General features: G+C 42.0%; 1 protein-coding gene across 15 annotated transcripts in view; it reads right to left on the bottom strand.

The window, feature by feature from the left end:
- Nucleotides 1–1,049: 1,049 nt before the first annotated feature.
- Nucleotides 1,050–21,558, bottom strand: part of KLHL12 (kelch like family member 12) — a 38,354-nt gene continuing 17,845 nt past the window's right edge. For 3 of the 15 annotated variants that reach the window (XM_055234954.1, XM_055234952.1, XM_055234957.2), the window contains 8 exons: nt 21,161–21,310; nt 19,108–19,222; nt 7,074–7,189; nt 5,752–5,947; nt 4,817–4,975; nt 4,416–4,514; nt 3,468–3,654; nt 1,050–2,903 (listed from right to left, as the gene is read on the bottom strand). In XM_055234954.1, coding sequence (XP_055090929.1) covers nt 2,777–2,903; nt 3,468–3,654; nt 4,416–4,514; nt 4,817–4,975; nt 5,752–5,947; nt 7,074–7,189; nt 19,108–19,222; nt 21,161–21,310 — 1,149 coding nt within the window. In that variant the 3' untranslated portion in view covers nt 1,050–2,776. The remainder of the gene's footprint in view (nt 2,904–3,467; nt 3,655–4,415; nt 4,515–4,816; nt 4,976–5,751; nt 5,948–7,073; nt 7,190–19,107; nt 19,223–21,160; nt 21,311–21,558) is intronic. The other 12 variants (XM_055234955.1, XM_055234953.1, XM_063613269.1 and 9 more) reach the window with 8 other exon arrangements.

The following is a 21,558-nucleotide window of genomic DNA, read 5'->3' as shown; positions in this document are numbered from 1 at the left end:
AGATAACCTATGACTAAATAGAGGGGCTAGATTGAAGAGAGGAAAAAGAGTAGAGGTAAGGTATCAGGTAGCTATTACTTCATGAGTCTAGCTCAGAAAGGCCCTGAAGCTAGCAGAGGGAACAAAGATATGGGAATGGACTTGCAACAATTAAAATTGTACATAACTTAGAAACTAGCTGGATGTCTGTATTGTGATGGGGGTGACACAAAGCAACTGCTGGTTTTCCTAGGTTAGATAACTAAGTAGCTGGTTGCCAGTTATGGGAGCTTAAAAAAATAAGATGAACCACCAAATTAGGGGTATCTCTTGCGTATGTATGTGAGCACATGAGTGTGTAAGATTGTGAAAAGAGTGAAAAAGGAGCTGTAAGTTTTACATGTTGATTTTTCTGTAGAACATTCCACTGTGGCTTCTGTGTATGAACTATTTGTGAAGTTGGTCTGAAACTCATTAGTCAGCACTGAAGACAGCATAAGAGCCATCAGTCCTTCACCCTCCCCTGGATCTCTTCCTGAGAAAGGAAAAGCCACGTTTTATAGGCTTTGGTTTAATTAGCAGGTGCAATCCATCTGCCAAAGTTGGCAGGCATCTTTTAAGGAAAATAACTTCCTCATGTGGCTCCTCCTTCCTTTTGCTCTGGAAGCATCAGGATTGTTGCAGTTTTGCAGGCCTTCTGCATAGCTGCTTTTATCACATGCCATAATTCAAAGCAAATGGAAAAAAGGACTGGTGTGACTGAAACCCTAAAATTCAAGTGGGTGCTAAGTGAATTCAAGATGTCTTTTCTTTATTCCTTTGGTTTTCAAGTAACTCCAAGCGTGAGAGGAGCTAATGAATATGGCAAATCAGGTAAATATTTTAGTGATGAGAATCTCTGAAGTGTAAAGTGGCTACCTCTTACCTGTGTCTAACAGAGAAACAGCAGAACTAGTTGGCAAACACACAAAATGAACAGCTTGAAGAGGTAGGAGCTACGGCTAATCCCTACATCTTTCCCTCCCAAATATCTACTAAAGGCAATGTTGGTTAGCCACAAACTCTCGGCATTTGAGACCACTGATTTTTAATATTTTCTTAAAAAAATACAAAGGAAATTAACTCTGTAGGTCAATACAACTCAGGGAAAGAGGGAAAAATGGAATTTCAGAGCAAAGGTTGTTTAGGTTATCACATTCCCACACTCCTAATACCCATTAAACAAGAATTTCACTCCATGACACAGAGGAACATTGAATGATAGCTCAGAAATGTTGATAGCTGAGGTACTGAAACTAACAAAAGGATTTTGGTTGTCCTTGATTATTCTGTCCTGTGATGAATAAAATCTACACTAAAGGACAGCTAAGGAAAACTTATAGCAGAAAAAAGACGAAATGTACCAAACACAGCAGTACAAACCACTCCTTGGCAGAAGTGTGCTTCTAAAAGAATGGGGCAGTAATCAGGGAGCTGAACTACTAGACTACTGTCACTCCCAGCCCATCCCCAAATAAATAGTGTGGAAGTGTAATAGTGTAGTAGTATTTGATTCAACAAAGGCTTTCACCCCCATTCAAGGCAAACATTGCCATGGCTAGATGAGCCCTGGCAGGTAATAAGACGACTGTAAAATCACAGGTACTTCTAGTTTATCCCCAGTTATACTGAACTCCCACATTGATGTCATCTTCTCTCAACCCAACATTTGTTCACTCTTTTATGCTGTCTCCAGTGTGAAAGACCTTGGGGAAATAAAAAGATCCTTCAAATAATATACCCTTCTCAGTCTTCCAGGTTATGTAATACTTCAGTGCTGTTCTAGGTTCATTCACAATCCATCAAATTCAGTTTAATTCACTTATTCTAACTTCAATTCTGATATACAAACCCTGACCTCCAAAAGAAGTGTCAGATGAGAGACCGGGCGCGGTGGCTGACGCCTGTAATCCCAGCACTTTGGGAGGCCAAGGCGGGTGGATCATGAAGTCAAGAGATCGAGACCATCCTGGCCAACATGGTGAAACCCCGTCTCTACTAAAAATACAAAAATTAGCCGGATGTGGTGGCAAACACCTGTAGTCCCAGCTACTCAGGAAGCCGAAACAGGAGAATCACTTGAACCCCGGAGGTGGAGGTTGCAGTGAGCCGAGATTGTGGCACTGCACTCCAGCCTGGGTGACAGAGTAAGACTCCATCTCAAAAAAAAAAAAAAAAAAAAGTGTCAGATGAGTCTCTCTCTCTCTTGTCTCCAAAGTTTTTTGGGGCTCTCCCTTTTGTTTCCCTCTAGAATGGAACTGTGTTGCCCCTAGCTACCTGCAGATGAGAAAATGTAGTCATTCCTGGGAAAAAAAAAAAAAAAGACTTGGATTTTACCAAGTTTACTTAAATTGGTATCTTTCCAATTACCTAGGCTGGATATTGCCCATATCTAGTAGGCTATACTCACCTTAGTTCTTTGCAACATATGAGGCACAACATACATATAGTACACCAAGCACGTGGTAAGTTAGAAATGACAGGGAAGTGCTCCCCAAAGCAGTGGGAGAGGCAGTGTGGTCTCTCACATCCATTCAATGTGCATTCTTTTTCCTGGAATATCTGTTACCTACCCTTCTCAGGAACAAGAACCAGGACGACGGGGAGTATGTGTCAAATAAGCACAATCATCACGCACTGGTGCCTGTAATCACCCTGTGCACATAGTGAGAAACAGACATTCTGGAAAGGAGTTTTGATTCTCCCACTAACTGTCCACTGGACTGGTCACTAGCTCTGGGTGGTGCTCCAACAATGGTCACTTCTCGCGGAGAACACAAACACCAGCATCACAGCGCTGGGTTCCCATGGATGTCACGACTTCCCAGCTGTCGATGATAGGGTCATAACATTCAATGCTACTTAGCAGGGAATTACCATCATATCTGAGTGGGAAAGAAGCAAAAGAAAGAAATGAGTCAGCTGCGTGCAGTGGCATGTGCCTGTAATCCCAGCTATGCAGGAGGCTGAGGTAAGAGGATTGCTTAAGCCCAGGAGGGAATTTGAGACCAGCCTGGGCAACATGGTGAGACCCTGTCTCAATAAAATTTAAAGAAAGAAAGAAAGAAATTTGCCTTCTGTTCTTTCCACAAAAGTCCTTCATTAAGGCTGCCACTGGAGGCCAGGCATGGTGACTCTCGCCTGTAATCCTAGCACTTTGGGAGACTGAGGTGGAAGGACTGCTTGAGCCCAGGAGTTGGAGACCAGCCTAGGCAACATAAAAACCTAGTCTGGCACAGTGGCGTGCACCTGCGGTCCTAGCTACTCTACTCAGACTCCCACCTGGGTGACAGAGCAAGACTCTGTCTCTAAAAAATAAAAAAAATCAAGTTGCCACTGGAGATGTCTACCCCTACCCAAGTCTTGTCTCCATCCAAAAATGAGGATCAGATCACATAGACTCTTGCTCTGGCTACATATTGAGTCTGGATTCGTTTCTAAATCCTCACCCTGCAATTGCATAGAGTCTCCCCCGAAGCACTGTGGCCCCTACATAGCATCGTGGAGTGGTCATACTGGTGACAGTTGTCCAGGAATCAGTGCGAATGTTGTATGCTTCAACGGAAGAAAGGTGGGCTGTACCATCAAATCCCCCCACCACATAAATGTGGTCATTCAGCAGGGCTACTCCTGCACCTGGGGAAAATGAAGGCATTAGCAAATGAATGGTACTAAGCCTAGAATCTGAATTATAGAAATAAACTACGGTCACTAATGACTAGCTGAGTTCTAGAGTAGATGAGGGATATGGACTGGGCCCACACGGGCCTAGAATAATCTAGTCCAGCACAAGTTATTCCATCTATAAACTCTTTGGCTTGGACTTGAAATGATAAAAGATAAATCATAAAAATGGTTCTCTTCTTTACTTTCATTAACTCAGAGCCCAACCCTTCTAATTAGGAGAAAGGGAGGAAGTGAAAAAAAGGTGGCAATAACGGTAGATGGAGGGAAAGGAGTGTGATTATGGTTCTGAAGCAATTTTTACCCACAATAAGTAAACTTGAACAGCACAGTGTTCTCTCCTTTTCTACATCCCAGCCTGCTCCACTTCAAAAAGTTCTCGGTGAAGGTAAGTAGCTACACTTTTGTCCTTATGCATTAGAGACTTTATTTAATAGACATTTATTTAACATGTACTACACAGGCAAAATTGTACTAGATATTCTAAAACATAGGGAGAGAACAAAGACATGAAGGCTTTTGCTTTCAAATTTATAATCTAGTTGTAAGTATCAACTGTCTTTATCCTCACTAATATTTAGAGAAAACAGAGACAAGGAGGAGAGCAGAATCTCATTTTTACATTAATCTACGGTTTGTCCCATGCACCACCATTATATATGTAAAGGTCTGACAGCATTGCCTATTGTCCCCTCCCTCAGATCTGGTCTTACCAGAACGCTTTGTGGCCATTGGTGTAACATTAGTCCAATGTCCTGTATGAGGGTCGTATTTCTCAACTGAATTTAAGATATTCAAGCCGTCATATCCTCCTGGAAGACAGAGACCATTCCAGAAAGAGTGGTAAATCCTCATGCCCATTCCTGCTCAGTCTTTCTCTGAGTGCTTCAACTAATTATTTTAGTTTCAATTTTCCCACAAGGGTTCCAATAACTCTAAGAGAAATCTGACAGTACGCTTATAAGAAAAAGATAATCCCAATTAATGGAAAATATATTAAGACACACCAGGGTTGAAGGGAAGTCTACGAACTTCATTCTGGTAAAAAGGAATCCTTACCCACAGTCCATTACCCATTGAAGTCCCTCCCATTCCTGCATCCCAGACTCAATACCTAGACAGTAGATCACTCCACTGGCCACTACGAGTCCGGCACCTTCCCGGGCTGTCTGCATATCTCCCAGCATGCTCCACTGGTCAATGTTTGGATCATACCGCTCCATACTGGTGTGACGCCTGCTTCCATCAAAGCCTCCAGAGACATAGATCATATCTGCTCAGAATAAACAAATTAGACTATTAGAGAATGAGAGACTTCTAAGAACTCTTTCCTCTACAAATTTTCCAAGGGTGCTTTAAAAGTCTGAGAGCAAAAACAAAGTATTTTTTAATGAGATAAGTCAATTAAGTTTTATAGACAAGGAAGACATCTAAAAAGAATGGGGTAAAATAAAATCCTTAAAAGTATTCAAAGACCACCTGGGAGTTTGCAAAAATACAACTAGTGCCAGTTCCCCACCCAGCACATTGGAACTTGATTTGCCAACTTTGTAGTCAATACTGAAACATCCATGAATATTGAACAGCTTCTATTACACTGATATTTCTGAAAGCAAAAAGGAGTATTTGTCGGGTGGACACAGTGGCTCACACCTGTAATCCCAGCACCTTGGGAGGCCGAGGCGGGTGAATCACTTGAGCTCAGGAGTTAGAGATCAGCCTGGGCAACATGGCGAAATCCCATCTCTACTAAAAATACAAAAATATAGCTGGGCATGGTGGTGCATGCCTGTAGTCCCAGCTACTCAGGAAGCTGAGGTGGGAGGATCGCTTGAGCTTGGGGAGGTTGAGGCTGCAGTGAGCTGTGATCACACCACTGCACTCCAGCCTGGGTAACAGAGAGAGACCCTGTCTCAAATAGTAATAATAATAACATTTGACCTTAATTTTTTCTCCATATTTCATGCTCCTGCCAGACAACAGGAGAGGTTAAAAACCCTGGTCCAACCACAGTAAGATGGAAATAATTGCCCTGCACATCCAGCCTACCTCCCAGGGTGGTGGCTCCAGCAAGACCTCGTCGGACATTCATAGGGGCCACAGAATACCAGACCCCATCCTCATCGGCTGTGTAGTCTAGACATTCCACTGAACTAAGGCGGGAACGGCCATCATAGCCACCAATGACGTAGATCCGGTCATGTAGGGACACTGAGGCCACATAACGTCTCTTACGGGTGATGCTCTATGGATTTGGAGAGAAGAGGTACAGAGCATTTCAGTTAGGCAAGTTTTGGGCCTTACCTTTTGCTATCTTCCCTGTTGTATCTGCACACCTCTATGTTTCTTCACCTGTCATCATGAACCCTCCTTAAGTGGTTCATCCTCAAGTGGCTCCCCAATAGCTACCTACTGAACAAAATGCCTGTTGTGGTACTCTTAAAGATACAAGCTTTCTGCATATCTGCCTCCTTCCAAGACTTCCAAAAGATTTAACAGCTTTCTGTTATCCAGTATCTGACTCCTTTCTTTTCCATAAGGCACTGGGCTAAGAGACTGATATCCTTCCATAAAGTGGAAAAGTATTCCCACATTGCTAATCAAAGGGCGAGGATTTATTATAAGAACCTTAAAAGGTAGGAGGGTTGGATTTCCATGTTTTCTCAGAAATTACTATTGTTCATTCAGCAGAGAGACTTGCTGAGGGAGACAGGTACACACTTTTGTTTTTCTGAGGTGGGATCTCACTGTCACCCAGGCTGGGGTGCAGTGGCACAATCACAGTTCACTGCAACCTCGAACTCCTGGGCTCAAGCAATCTTCTGCCACAGCCTCCCAAGTAGCTAGGACTATAGGCATGCACCACCATGCCTGGCTAATTTTTTTGTTTACTTTTTTGTAGAGACAGAGTCTCACCATATTGTCTAGGCTGGTCTTGAACTCCTGGCCTCAAGAGATCCTCCCATCTCAGCCTCCCAAAGGGCTGGGATTACAGGTGAGCTACCACGCCCAGCCCAAGCTTCTGAGCTCAACTGAACACTAGGTTCAATTCAACACAATTTAACATTCAGTTCAGTTTAACACAGCACGACCAATGAAATGTGCTGGGAATTATACAGACAGCTTAGAAAGGCACCTAACTAGTGGTGGCCGTCTGAGTTTACCCTGACACAGGGCCACTGACATTTCTAAGGCATAATCTTCTAATCTAAACAGTCAAAAACTGTTTAGTGAGTACCTACTACATGCACAAGACTGTTGTAAGAAACATGATCCTGTTATTAGGCTTTTCTACTCTTAAGGCTGGATTAGCTATGATCTGGAGCCAGAGACTGAGGACATTTAAACTCCCTCCCAATGAATGGTTTCACCATTTTTACTGGCAAAAAGCTCCACTCCTGAGTCTTGGGGTCATATTTCTCTACCACGTCAATGGGAGACTGCTGGCTTCCGAAGCCCCCAACCACCAAAAGCACTTCATTGGCTCCTGAAGACAAAGGCAGAAAAAAGATGGGTTAGTTCGGCATCCCTGGATGGGTAACTAGTCACAGGGAAGTGTCAACAGAAACAGCTCTAGGATGTCTTGTTTTATGTGGCTGAGGGATGCAATCCGAAATGGGAGATAATCATAAGGCTGTTGAATAGGGAGTTATTTTTCCTTGAGGCTGTAGCTCTCAAGTCTCTGAAACTTAAATTTCTGGACATTAAAACTCTAGAAAGCAAACTTCAACATGACACTGCACCATTTCTTTTTTTTTCTTTTTCTGGAGACAGAATTTCGCTCTTGTTGACCAGGCTGGAGTGCAATGGCATGATCTCGGCTCACCACAACCTCTGCCTCCTGGACTCAAGCGATTCTCCTGCCTCAGCCTAAAGAGTAGCTGGGATTACAGGCATGTGCCACCATGCCCGGCTAATTTTGTATTTTTAGTAGAGATGGGGTTGGTCAGGCTAGTCCCGAACTCCCAACCTCAAGTGATCCGCCAGCCTCGACCTCCCAAAGTGCTGGGATTACAGGTGTGAGTCACTGTGCCTGGCAACACTGCACCATTTCAACCCATCGAGATAACTGGTTGACATAATCCTTGAGGTCTTAAATGCAGGTGAGAGGCTAAAGGCACTCTCTGCACTTAGCCTGAAAAACTCAAATTGGGAGGCTTTTTTGTTGTAATGGGGAAAGAACTGTCCTAACCTTGTCACAAAAAAAAGCTGCATGTTGAAACTCAGGATCCAAGTGATGGATTTAAAATCTCTTTTTCTTTTTCTGAATTGAGAAAGGGTCTCGCTATATTGCCCGTGCTGATCTCAAACTCCTAGCCTAAAGTGATTCTCCTGCTTCAGCCTCCCAAAGTGCTGGGATTACAGGAATGAGTCACTGTGCCTGGCCTAAAATCTCTTTTCCATGAACACTTCCTTCTCCAATTTAGTCAACTATATGATCACATTCCCTGCCAATTCATCAAAACCACCAAGCAACAAAAGGCTAGAGTTTTAAAGGAAAAGTCTTTTTCTCTATTTTCTCAAAGAAGCTATTCTGACAGCCTTTATATCTTCCCCTTCCCCTAAGGCCTTACTCTGATAAAATATTTCCTACCTTGGCTCTTGGAGACAGGGTCTTGCTATATTGCCCAGGCTGGTCTCAAACTCCCGGCCTCAAGCGATACTCCTGCCTTAGCCTCCCAAGTAGCTGGGATTACAGGTATGAGCCACAGCACCTGGCTTGGCTTTTTTCAAAGAGCAAAGTCTCTTTGAGAAAATCCCCTGTGCATGTGCTCCATTAGAACTCATGGAGAGTATAGTTAGCTGGAGCTTTGGAAAATTCAATCACCAGGAAGCATCTAGGAGACGAAAGTGATCTTATAAGTAACCTGGACTTGAAAGAACAAATGTAGTACCTTGAAGCTGACGGGAAACACAGATAAACCCCTAATGAAGTAATGGATTTGACAATTATCATCAATTGCCGGGCTAGAATCATTATTTCAAAAGCTAATATATTACTATGAGACATTGTGTGCTTCCTAATGGTGATGAATGGGAAGGACCACACTACCACCTAGTCTTTTTTCCAAAAAATTGAGCCTGACTCTTAACAAGCCTCTAGTCCAACCACTAGTTTACAGGCAATACATGGGAGAAGAACATGTTCAATGACACTACAAAGATGCAACAGGAGAGTCTAGAATGTGGGAAATTCTACAGGTCGAATAGCTTGGCTTCTTCAAGAAATTGGCTAGGAAAAACCAAAACAGGATGGAAATCTTGACTGAAAAGGGACATGAAATCGCGAGCAACGTGTGGACTTTGTGTGGATTCTGATTTGAACAACGTAAGTACTCAAAAACAAACAACAAAAAATTATGGAAAAAAAAGTTACACAAACACGTACTTATGACAATAAGGAATTGTGTGATTTTAAACAGTGATAATGGCATTCTAGATGTGTCAAAAACTTTTTCCTTATCTTTTAGAGACACATGTGGAAGTATGACACATAGGGATGGAATAATATCCAGTCTGGAATTTGCTTCAAAATAGCCCGGGCACAGTGGCTCACGCCTGTAATCCCAACACTTTGGGAGGCCGAGACTGGCAGATCACTTGAGGTAAGGAGTTCAAGACCAGCCTAGCCAACAAGTCAAAACCCCGTCTCTACTAAAAATACAAAAATTAGCTGAGTGTGGTGGCGCACACCTGAAATCCCAACTACTCGGGTGGCTCAGGCATGAGAATGCTTGAACCCAGGAAGTGGAGGTTGTAGTGAGCTGAGATAGCGCCACTACACTCCAGCCTGGGCAATAAGGCAAAACTCCATCTCGAAGAAAAAGCTATGTGTTGATAATTGTTAAAATAGAGTGATGGGTATGGGGGATCATTATATTACTATTTTTATGTTTGAGATTTTTCTTAATAAAACATATACACCCACACATAAACCATGGGGTTTTTCTAAGAGGGCACTTGTCTTATGTACTTGCCAAATAAAGTGGACCCTCTCCAAAGTGAGCCAGCAAGTAGGTCTCAGGAGTCAGCTCCTTTGAAAATCAAAGCATGGCCAGGTGTGGCTCACGCCTATAATCCTAGCACTTTGGGAGGCCAAAGCAGGTAAATCATCTGAGGTCAGGAATTCAAGACCAGCCTGGCTAACATGGCGAAACCCCGTCTCTACTAAAAATACAAAAATTAGCCGGGTGCGGTGATGCGCACCTGTAGTCTCAGCTACTTGGGAGGCTGAGGCAGGAGAATCACTTGAACCCAGGAGGCAGAGGTTGCAGTGAGCCAAGACTGCACCACTGCACTCCAGACTAGGCAACAGAGCAAGACTCCATCTCAAAAAAATAATAATAATAAATAAAAAAATCAAAGCATAAGAATGAAGGGTTCTTTAGTGATTGAACTAATTTTATGTCTGCCTAAAATTACTTCAAGTTGGGAGAAGCTAGGACCACAAGTTATTTGTTTCTTCTTTGGGAACACTATTCCCCTACCTATTCCTTTTTCTTACTCCACCTCTTTTCTTCCTGACTTGAATAGACAAGGTAAGTGTGATCCTTCTATCCAAATACATTTCCCATGTAGATGAATATGATGCCAGCAGATGATATATGTATGAATAAAAATTCCCACATCAATCAAGAGGTACTTCCTGTGCTATGCAAATTTTAAAGTTTTCTATTGATTTTTCAGCTCTTATTTCTGTTGCTTTATATAACTCCCTGCCCCACACCCTGCAACCCCCCAAAAATAAATATATATATCTAAAGAAGTCAGGCACAGTGGCTCATGACTATAATCCTAGCACTTTGGGAGGCCAAAGTGGGCAGATTGCTTGTGCCCAGGGGTTTGAGGCCACTTTGGGTAACATGGTGAGACTCCCGTATCTAGAAAAAAAATAAAAAATAGCCAGGTGTGGTGGCAAATGCCTGTGGTCCCAGCTACTCCTGAGGCTGACATGGGAGGATCGCTTAAGTCCAGGAGGTTAAGGCTGCAGTGAACAAGGTCGTGTTCCTGCACTCCAGCCTGGGGAACAGAGTGAGAACTTGTCTCAAAAAATAAAGTAACAAAATAAAGAAGGCTGGGCGTGGTGGCTCACGCCTGTAATCACAGCACTTTGGGAGGCCGAGGTGGGTGGATCACTTGAGGTCAGGAGTTCGAGGCCAGCCTGGCCAACATGGTGAAACCCCATCTCTACTAAAAATACAAAAATTAGCTAGGTGTGGTGGCACACACCTGTAGTCCCAGCTACTTGGGAGGGTGAGACACAAGAATGGCTTGAACCTGGGAGATGCAGGTTGCAGTGAGCAGAGATCGCACCACTGCACTCCAGCCTAGGTGACAGAGCAAGACTCTGTCTCAAAAAAATTAAATACAAATACAAACACAAAAATTAGCCAGGTGTGGTGGTGTGCGTTTGTAGTCCCAGCTACTCCGGAGGCTGAGGCAGGAGAATCACTTGAACCTGGGAGGCAGAGGTTGCAGTGAGCCGAGATCATGCCACTGCACTCCAGCCTGGGTGACAAAGCAAGACTGTCTCAAAAATAAAATAAAATAAAGAAAAAAGCCCTCTCTTTCTTGATATGATTTCATTCAGGCACCTTTTGAAGGGTGGGAGAAAAGAAGTTGAAAGGAAATAGATTATATTAAAAACCCAGAGAACTGACAGTACTTCCTGTTGGCTGAAATTTTCCCAATAAACATTCTGATAACTATATGTCTACAGCGGAACTTGGTAAGAGGTGTTGGTGTGATGTGTAAAGGAGTTTGTTTTGTTTTGTTTAAAAGACAAGGCCTTCCTCTGTCACCTAGGCTGGAGTGCAGTGGCACAATCTCAGCTCACCACAGCATCAACCTCCCAGGCTCAAGCAATCCTCCTACCTCAGCCTCCCGAGCAGCTGGGAGCAGTGTGCCACCAAACCCAGCTATTTTTTTTTATTTTTATTTTTTAAAGAGAGGAGGTCTCACTATGTTGCTCAGGCTGGTCTCTAACTCCTGAAATCAAGCGATGCTTCTGCTTCAGCCTCCCAAAGTGCTGGGATTACAGACGTGAGCCACCGCACCAGCCACTCAGGGGTTTTATGGGTCTAAATGGCTGGGATCCTTCGATCGCTGATTCCCAAACTTCTTTGCCGTGAAGGACTCTCTTCGTTATTTTCCCTGACAGATCCTGTGTTTTGACAGACTGTCTACCAAAGTGAGTTTAAGTAATTAACTTCCCCGCAACTGCCAACAGAGCTTTTGACAACTATGAGAGCAACAGTGTTTCACACTGAATGGATATAATTTTAGTTAAATCTGAAGTCTTTATTTAGCCTGTTCAGCTTTTTCTAGCACAAAAATGATTTTCTTTTAGAAAATTTAAAAATAACTCAAGGACTAGTATAATCACCATCCCCACTCACATATTACCCCTCCCTGTTAAAAAGACTTGAAAAGTATTTTCCTTGTGATTATAAAACATATAATATACATTTTTACTGCTAAAAAACTTGGAAAATACAGACAAGTATTATGAAAAAAAATTACCCATAGTTCCACAATACAAAGACACACCAAAATGTAACATAATTTCCTTCCAGCCTTGTTTCTGCACATTTATAAAACACAAATGGGGAAGGGGCGCAGTGGCTAGCGCCTGTAATCCCAGCACTTTGGGAGGCTGAGGCGGGTGGATCAAGAGGTCAGGAGTTCGAGACCAGCCTGGCCAACATGGTGAAACCCCATCTCTGGTGAAAATACAAAAATCAGCCAGACATGGTAGCACATGCCTGTAATCCCAGTTACTTAGGAGGCTGAGGCAGGAGAATGGCGTGAACCTGGAAGGCGGAGCTTGCAGCGAGCCAAGATCGCACCACTGCAGCCTGGGCGACAGAGCAAGACTCCGTCTCAAAAAAAAAAAAAAAACAAAAAAAAAAACCAAAAACAAACAAAAAAACCTACAAATGTGACCATATTATTGTATCCTGATGTTTTTCATTTTCCAAATATATGAATAACTCTTTTAGTACATGATTATAATATTCTTAGGCATTTCAGGGTTTGTAATTTTGGGTTATAAACAATCACATAAATAACCCTGTGATAAATATCCTGAATATGAAACTTTTCCTGGTTGTTTTCTTAAAGAAATGGGAAGAATGCTGAGTAATGAACATGAATTAGAAAAAATTTTTTTGAGCCAGGCATGGTGGCTCACACCTGTAACCCTAGCACTTTGGGAGGCCAAAGCAGGCAGATCACATGAGCCCAGGAGATCAAGACCAGCCTGAGCAGCATGGCAAAACCCTGTCTCTACTAAAAATACAAAAAATTAGCCAGGTCTGGTGGTGGACACCTGTAGTCCCAAGTCCCAGCTACCTGGGAGACTGAGGTGGGAGGATCACTTGAGTCCAGGAAGTGGACGCTGCGGTGAGCCAAAATCATGCCATTGCACTATAGTGACAGAGTGAGACTTTGTATCAAAACAAACAAACAAACAAAATAGATGACCATGGTGGCATACGCCTATAGTCCCAGCTACCGAGGAGGTTGAGATGGGAGGATTGCTTGAGCCCAGGAAGTGAAATTTCAGTGAACCAAGATCATGCCACTGCACTCTAGCCTGGGAGGCAGAGTGAGACCCTGTCTCAAAAAAAAAAAAAAAAAAATTATTTTGATATATAAGATGACTTTTTGAAGCTGTTACCAATTATACTCCCACCAACACTATAAAAGTGCCAATTCATTCTACTTTCTGAGGCACTGGATAGTTTTTAAATCTCTGACACTCTGGTAGGCAAAAAATTATGTTTAATTCTTTATTACTAATAAGACCCTATTATTAATTAGGTTGAACTCCCTCCCTTGTATCTAGTAGCCAGCTTTACTTGCCCTTCTGCGAACTGTACACTGAAATCTTTATTGTTTCTCTTATGCATTCTTTTTTTTTTTTTTTTTTTTTTTGAGACAAGGTCTTGCTCTGTTGCCCAGGCTAGAGTGCACTGGTGCAATTATGGCTCACTGAAGCCTCAGCCTCGACCTCCTGGGCTCAAGCATCCTCCTAGCCTCCCACTTCAGCTTCCCTAGTAGCTGGGACCACTAATTTTTTTCTTTTCTTTCTTTTTTTTTTGAGACAGCGTCTCGCTGTATGGCCCAAGCTGGAGTGCAGTGGTGTGATCTCGGCTCACTGCAACCTCTGCCTCCCGGGCTAAAATAATTCTCCTGCCTCAACCTCCCCAGTAGCTGGGATTACAGGCATGCGTCACCATGCCCGGCTAATTTTTATACTTTTGGTAGAGACAGGGTTTCACCCTGTTGGCCAGGCTAGTCTCAAATTCCTGGGCTCCATCGCCTGCCTCAGCCTCTCAGAGTGCTGGGATTACAGGTGTGAGCCACTGCTCTTGGCCCTGTCTCATGCATTCTTATGAGCTCTTTACACACAAATGGTTTTAACCCTTTAACCCTTTATCTATCTATCTATCTATCTATCTATCTATCTATCTATCTAAGATGGAGTTTTGCTCTTGTTGCCCAGGCTGGAGTGCAATGGCACGATCTTGGTTCACCACAATCTCCACCTCCCAGATTCAAGCGATTTCTCGAGTAGCTGGGATTACAGGCATGTGCCACCACGCCTGGCTAATTTTGTATTTTTAGTAGAGACAGGATTTCTCCATGTTGGTCAGACTGGTCTCGAACTCCCGACCTCAGGTGATCCACCTGCCTCAGCCTCCCAAAGTGCTGGGATTACAGGCGTAAGCCACCCCACCCGGCCAACCCTTTAACCCTTTAAAGGGTTGTTCCAAACCTATGTTCCTAATTTATCATAATTTTGTATATGATTTTTTTTATTCAAATACGTTTTTATTCTTTGTCATTTCTTCCACTATTTTGTGCCTAGAAAGTCTTTCTTCCCCAGAAGAACTCCTAGGGTTTTAATGTTTTAACCCTAAGTTGGAGACCAATACTCAAACAATCTGACCCGTGTAAAAAAAAGCTAGTGAAAGAGTCAACCTGAAAGAAGCCTGTTTGTTCTCTGCCAATGATGGAGTACTTGTTAGTGAGATTTTTATCTTTTTAATGAGAAAAGCTTGTCTAGGACATGTGACAAGAACAGTGTGAAAAAGAACATTTCTAAAACTGAAGAACCTGGCAGTGGCATGGTCATTATTTTTAGAAGGAGGGGAAGGGGAGTGTGTGTGTGCTGCGATACGTTGTTAGAGGAATAGGGCAGATGCAGGACTGCTAAAATAATCGGGTTCAGAGACTCACATTTCCATTTGCACTGATCTTTAGTTCAAAAAAGGAGACAGTCACAAATTAGAAAAGCAATTTCCATTGTATCTTCTTTGAGACAGTAATGGGTAAGGTTAATAACTAAAAATCCCGTATTTGGCAGGCTATTTTAACTTGGCTGTCAATTTAATTTCCTTCTGCTGTATGCAGAAGAGTCATTATCCTGGTAGCTGGTTTAGCAGCCAATATGCATAGAGATGGGTAGAGGACATGACGGTAAGAACAATCTACCTTCTAAGGCACTGACAAAGCGATACTAAGAATCTAATTAGAAACTGCTTCCGCATTTCCCTTCTAGAACTTCTGAAAAATAACCTTGAGACTATGAAGATATATAGATGTATAGTTTAATCCCTTAAGGTCAGGGCAATAAGCAAGTTCTCTAGCCAAGCAGGAGCCCCTTCTGCTGCCTGTTCAGAGATATGCAGGAAATGTACCTCCAAAGAATCTTCTGGGTTCACTGATTCACAAAAATTTTCATTAGCTTTTAGTTCAATTTAATAAGCAAATAATGAGTGCTATCATGCAAAAAGGAAACATTTTTCGGTGTTGGAAAGTACCTTAGTGACTGAACGTTAACTCTGTTGATATAAAGAACTGGTAACCCAGAGAAGTTAAAGGACTTGTCCAAACAGCAAGTTACTAGAGTGAGTGACGGAAATGGGAGTAAAAATCTAAGTAAGCAAAATGTCTCATCTCCTAGTGCCAGGTTCTTTCCACTACATGACTGGCTTTCATGGTATAGGTTGAGTAACCCTTATCTGAAATGCTTACGACAAGAAGTGCTTCAGATTTCAGACACTTTTGCATTTCTGTAATATCTGCATTATTTCTTTGCATAACCAAATATTTGCGCATCCCTAATTCAGAAACCCCAAATCCAAAATGCCTCAATGAGCATTTCCTTTGAGCATTATGTTGGCACTCAAAGTTTTAGATCTTGGAGCATTTTGAATTTCAAGATTTTCAGATTAGGGATACCCAACCCGATTTTTTTTTTTTTTTAGACAGAGTCTCACTCTCTTCCCCAGGCTGGAGTGCAGTGGCGCAATCTCGGCTCACTGCAGGCTCTGTCTCCTGGGTTCACGCCATTCTCCTGCCTCAGCCTCTCGAGTAGCTTGAACTACAGGCGCCCGCCACCACACCTGGCTTTTTGTTGTTTTTTGTATTTTTAGTAGATACGGGGTTTCACCGTGTTAGCCTGGATGGTCTCGATCTCCTGACCTCATGATCCACCCACCTCGGCCTCCCAAAGTGCTGGGATTACAAGCGTGAGCCACCGCGCCCGGCCACCCAACCCAATTTTTAAAAATAATAATAATTTATTTAAAAAACAAAAGTAATGGCCAGGCACGGTGGCTCATGCCTGTAATCGCAGCACTTTAGGAGGCTGAGGTCAGCCTGGCCAACATGGTGAAACCCCGTCTCTACTAAAAAATACAAAAAATTAGCCAGGCATGGTGGCACACACCTGTAATCCCAGCTACTTGGGACGCTGAGGCAGGAGAATCACTTGAACCCAGGAGACAGAGGTTGCAGTGAGCGAAGATTATGCCACTGCACTCCAGCCTGGGCAACAAGAGCAACACTTCGTCTCAAAAAAAAAAAAAAAAAGTTCCTACCCTGAGAGGAAAGGCAAAATTGGGAGTTACTGTTTAATGGGTACAGAGTTTCAGTCTTGTTAAGATGAAAAGAGTTACAGAGATTGATTGTATAACAATGTAAGTGTATTTAACATGATTCAACTGTACACGTAAAAATGGTTAAGATGGTAAATTTTATGCTAAGTATATTTGATTTATTTATTTTTGAGATGGGAGTCTCACTCTGTCACCCAGGCTGGAGTACAATGGCATAATCTTGGCTCACTGAAACCTCCACCTCCTGGGTTCAAGCGATTCTCCTGCCTCAGCCTCCGGAGTAGTTGGGATTACAGGTGTGCGCCACCACACTCAGCTAATTTTTGCATTTTTAGTAGAGATGGGGTTTCGCCATGTTGGCCAGGCTGGTCTCGAACTACTGACCTCAAGTGATCTGCCCACCTTGGCCTCCCAAAGTGCTGGGATTACAGGTGTGAGATACCATGCCCGGCCTGTTACATATATTTTACAAAAAAGAAAAAAAAGCCTTCCATCCAGAAGGTATACAAATATTTTCCTATAATTTCTTCTAATATTCTCATAGTTTTTCAACATTTAGTTCTTCAATCTATCTTGTGTTGATATGTATCTGTGTATAAAGTATATGAAACACAGATCACATTTTGTCATCTTGCAGTAATAGCAAATACCATCTACAATGCCCTATCTAAAAGTTCTCTTTTTAAAAAAATGCAGTATCTTTGAATGGTAAGATGATGGATGATTTTTATTTATTTTTTGCTTCTCTGTATATCTAAAAGTGCTACATTGAACATACAGTACTTATGCCATTAAAAAATACAGGAGAGGTAGCCAGGCATGGTGGCTCATGCCTATAATCCCAGCACTTTGGGAGGCCGAGGTGGTGGATCAATTGCAGCCAGGAGTTTGAGACCAGCCTGGTCAACATGGAGAAACCCTGTCTACCAAAAATACAAAAATTAGCCGGGGATGGTGGCAGTTGCCTGTTGTCCCAGCTACTCGGGAGGCTGAGGCACAAGAATTGCTTGCGCCTGGGAGAGGTTGTAGTGAGCCAAGATTGCACCACTGCACTACAGTCTGGGTGACAGAGCAAGACTCTGTCTCAAAAAAAAAAAAAAAAAGGAAAAAAATATTATATATATATATATATATATATGGGAGGCCTGTAATCCCAGCACTTTGGGAGGCCAAGGCAGGTGAACTGCTTGAGTCCAGGAGTTCAAGACCCAGCCTGGGCAACAAAGGAAGGCTCTGTCTCTACAAAAAAATACAAAAATTAGCCAGTCATGGTGGCACGTGCCTGTGGTCCCAGCTACTTGGGAGGCTGCAGTGGGAAGACTGCTTGAGTCCAGGAGCTGCAGTGAACCGAGATCACGCCACTGCACTCCACCCTGGGCAACATAGTGAGACTTTATTTCTATTAAAAAAAATAAAATATAGCAGATAAATCACCATTCTACCTAAACCCATCAGTGAACAGCTTAATTATCAACTAACATCTTAGCACGCATGATGAGTCCTTAGTCAGATAAAAGGAAACAATAAAACAAAATACCACCCCATACATATAGAGTAATTCATAACTTATAAAATGTTTTTATACACTATATACACCTAGGCTTTTGGACAGTGAAGCAGAGAGAATAGGAAATGGAAAGTATGGTAATATCTGAGTGTGTGCCAGCTATAGTGTTAGGTATCTTATATACATTATCTCATTCAATCCTCCCAACATTGAGATGAGACACTAACTCTCATCTTAATGGTAGATGTATAGGCTCAGATAAATTGATACCTTGCCCAACCAGTCATTGCTGGGGCTTGGATTTGAACCTAGGTCTATTTGCTAAGATAATAGCTAATACACATAGTTATTATGTGCCAAGAACTGTTTTAAGGCTTTACATAAATAACTTTACTTTTCATAACAATGTTACATGCAGGTGCTATGATGATTCCATTTACAGATGAAGCAATTGAAGCACACAGAGGTTAAGGTTCCTGCCCAGGTTAATACATCTAGTACGAGGTAAACTGGTACCTGCACTGACAGTAACTGCCAAAACCCATGTACTTTCTACCATACTGGGCTCCTTTTCTTCCTCTCTTCATTCCGGAATGAAAAAACCACATAAGGGGAAGTGAAGAGGTGGGTGGAAGCATATACTACTTACATGCCACTATGTGGCACTAAAATTATCTCTAATTCACAGAATCTAAATAATATTGACAAAAAATTGTAACATATTATGTAATACCTGACAATGTATAAAGTGCTTTTATATTTTATCTCATTTAATTTCCAAATAATTATGTGAAGGAGATAGAGAAGATATCCTTGATTTATAGGAAAGAAAGCTTAAGAGTGGTAAAGTGACTTGTCTGAGATGATAGAAGAAAAGGTCTGAAACAAGGTCTCTGTACTTCTTATAGAGTGTTATTTTCAACTACATTGTCACCTGCAAAAAGTAGTTGAAAAGCATCCCCTCATTCTGCCAAGATACCAGCTTACCTAGGCGAGCCCTTGTCCTGGGTCCCTGCATCTGACTCCGAAGTTCAGGCCTCAGATGAAACTTCTTTGCTTCATCAACCAGATCCCTGCATTGTAAACTACAGCGGATGAAAGGCTGAAATACAGCAGACAGTAGAGTGAGGCACAGGGGATACCTGTAATACTGTAAGAGTACAAAGGGCACATGCAAATAATTAACTTCTGACTACAGAAAACCAGTTTGCAAAGCCCTGTGATTCCAGGAGTACTGCTGGTAGTAACTATGCTCTGGGTTTCCAGAAATGATTTGTAAAATTTATTTGAAAACAGATAATATACTAGATGGATCAAAAATCAAATGATATAAACAGATATGTTGAGCAGTATTTCCCATCTATCTCAGCGCTTACATTTAACTATTTTTACATAGTTTGTATGCCCTTCCAGGGATTATGCAAACACAAGTACTTAATAATAAGAATTTTAAGGGGAAAACCGAAAAGATTCTGTTATTTTCTGGGTGACAGGAAGAATCATATTTTGTCTGAAATATCTCCCCCAAGGTTCACCGTCCTGTTGTAATTACCATGTCTATTTCTGACAACTCTGTACTGGACATCTTTCATTTGCCTCCCAACTCACTCTGTACCCTTGTCCACTCTGCTCTCTGGCTCAGAAGACTGGCCTATATGAACTGTGTCAATAGGGCTTCCTATGCCTTCTAGCTTCTGGTTGGGATCAGCCCAACCAAAGGTCAAGGTTTCTCTCAAGGCAGTGACCTACATGATTCTCTTTCCTTTAAGGTTCTAGTAACCACTCCTCAACCTTGTCCCTTCAGGCTTAGGGGTTGTTAATAGCTTATGTCCTAGATCCAGGTTATTTCACTGTCTTTTGTTGTTTCTCTGAACTTGCACCTTTGTAAACAGCTTCTTTATTAAAAGAAACTCTAAAATTGTCCTATTTTGAGTATAGCATCTGTTTCCTGTTGGGACCCTAAAGTACACAGCTCTAATTAAATAGCACCTCTATTAACCTGACCAAGAGGTTCTTAGTTGAACTGGAAAGGAAAACAAACAATAAATAGTAGTAAACACTTATGTACAAAGACTTGGTTTTAAAAGCTTTCACATAGTAACTTACTGAATGCTAACAAGAACCTATGAGGAAGGTACTATTATCATCCCTGTTTTACAGATAAGAAAGCTGAGGCACAAATATATTAAGACATCAAATATATTAAGACATATTAAGTTCACAGAGTAAGTGGTGAATTTGGGATTTCAGGCCCGAGTCTGGGTCCAGAGTCTGTGCTCCTAAACACAATGTAAAGAACTAGACACAAGGGATATGTGAATTGGTTGTAAGAGAGACAGAAATCACAAATAGGAGAAAAAGAGTTTGCGATGTGACACTGACCATGCTGCAACTTTTCTAATGTGAACAACTGAAAAACTGTTTGTAGTTAACTAAGAGATCTAGAGCTGGGCCAGCAAGAGGAACTCTCTTGCTGGGTTACCTACATATTATAAATCAATGCTCCCTTGAAGTATGGTCCAGGCAACACAGGTGGTACATAAGGTAAAAATTATGAAAAAGCATCACAGAGAACTTAAGTTGGAGAAACACTTTTATAAATCAACTCAACATGATATGACTAAAGTTGACACTAAAATGCATCAAACTCCTTTCATGCTGGCTTTACCAGAAGTCAAAAATGAAGAGGCTTGCTAAGTGTGGCATAAGGGCAATTTGGAACAATTTATGTTTAATGGAGAAGAGGACAAAGTTTATTATCAGGTGTTTATATAAAACACTCAGGGGCATGTAAAACAAAAAGACAGCAAAACACAAAATTGAACCACAGATTTTCATTTGTGTCAAGTGCCTGACTTGCCAAGAAATTCGCTTTTCTTAGAAATATGCCTGGGGACTACCCAGCATCACTCTCACTGGCATTCCTAGAGAGGCAAAACAGGAGACTCTGTGCCTACATTAAAATAATCAATTCTGAATACGTAACACTAAGGTAAGAGTTTGTCAACGTTTTGGATCCTGAGAGTGTTGCACTACTTACCTCAGCATCTATTACATCTGTGATATACCTGGGGGTTAGGAGGGGCATCCGCACATACTGTAGCAGGTTAGGCAAGGATTCTTCCCGCTCTTTCTTGGCATGCTTCACCCAGTTGATGACAGCCTCAAAGACTGGCTCTTCAGAATCCACCTGTAAATGTATAATTACACACCGTGGATCCTACTTTTCCAATTAGCTTACCATCTCAAAAAGTAACCACGTTCACTTTCTCCTTCCTGCTTCCCACTGCCCACCACCATTATTTCCCATCTTCCAGAAATAGCTAGGCTCTTGGGAAAACAATTTTTTTCAGACACAGCTAACAGACCAGAAAAGAACGATAGTCAATTTGGGTAAAAAAAAAAAAATATATCTATCTATCTATCTATCTATCTATC

Source organism: Symphalangus syndactylus, chromosome 19 (genome assembly GCF_028878055.3).
Source record: "Symphalangus syndactylus isolate Jambi chromosome 19, NHGRI_mSymSyn1-v2.1_pri, whole genome shotgun sequence".
Classification (NCBI taxonomy): domain Eukaryota; kingdom Metazoa; phylum Chordata; class Mammalia; order Primates; family Hylobatidae; genus Symphalangus; species Symphalangus syndactylus.
This window is presented reverse-complemented; position numbering and strand designations above follow the sequence as displayed.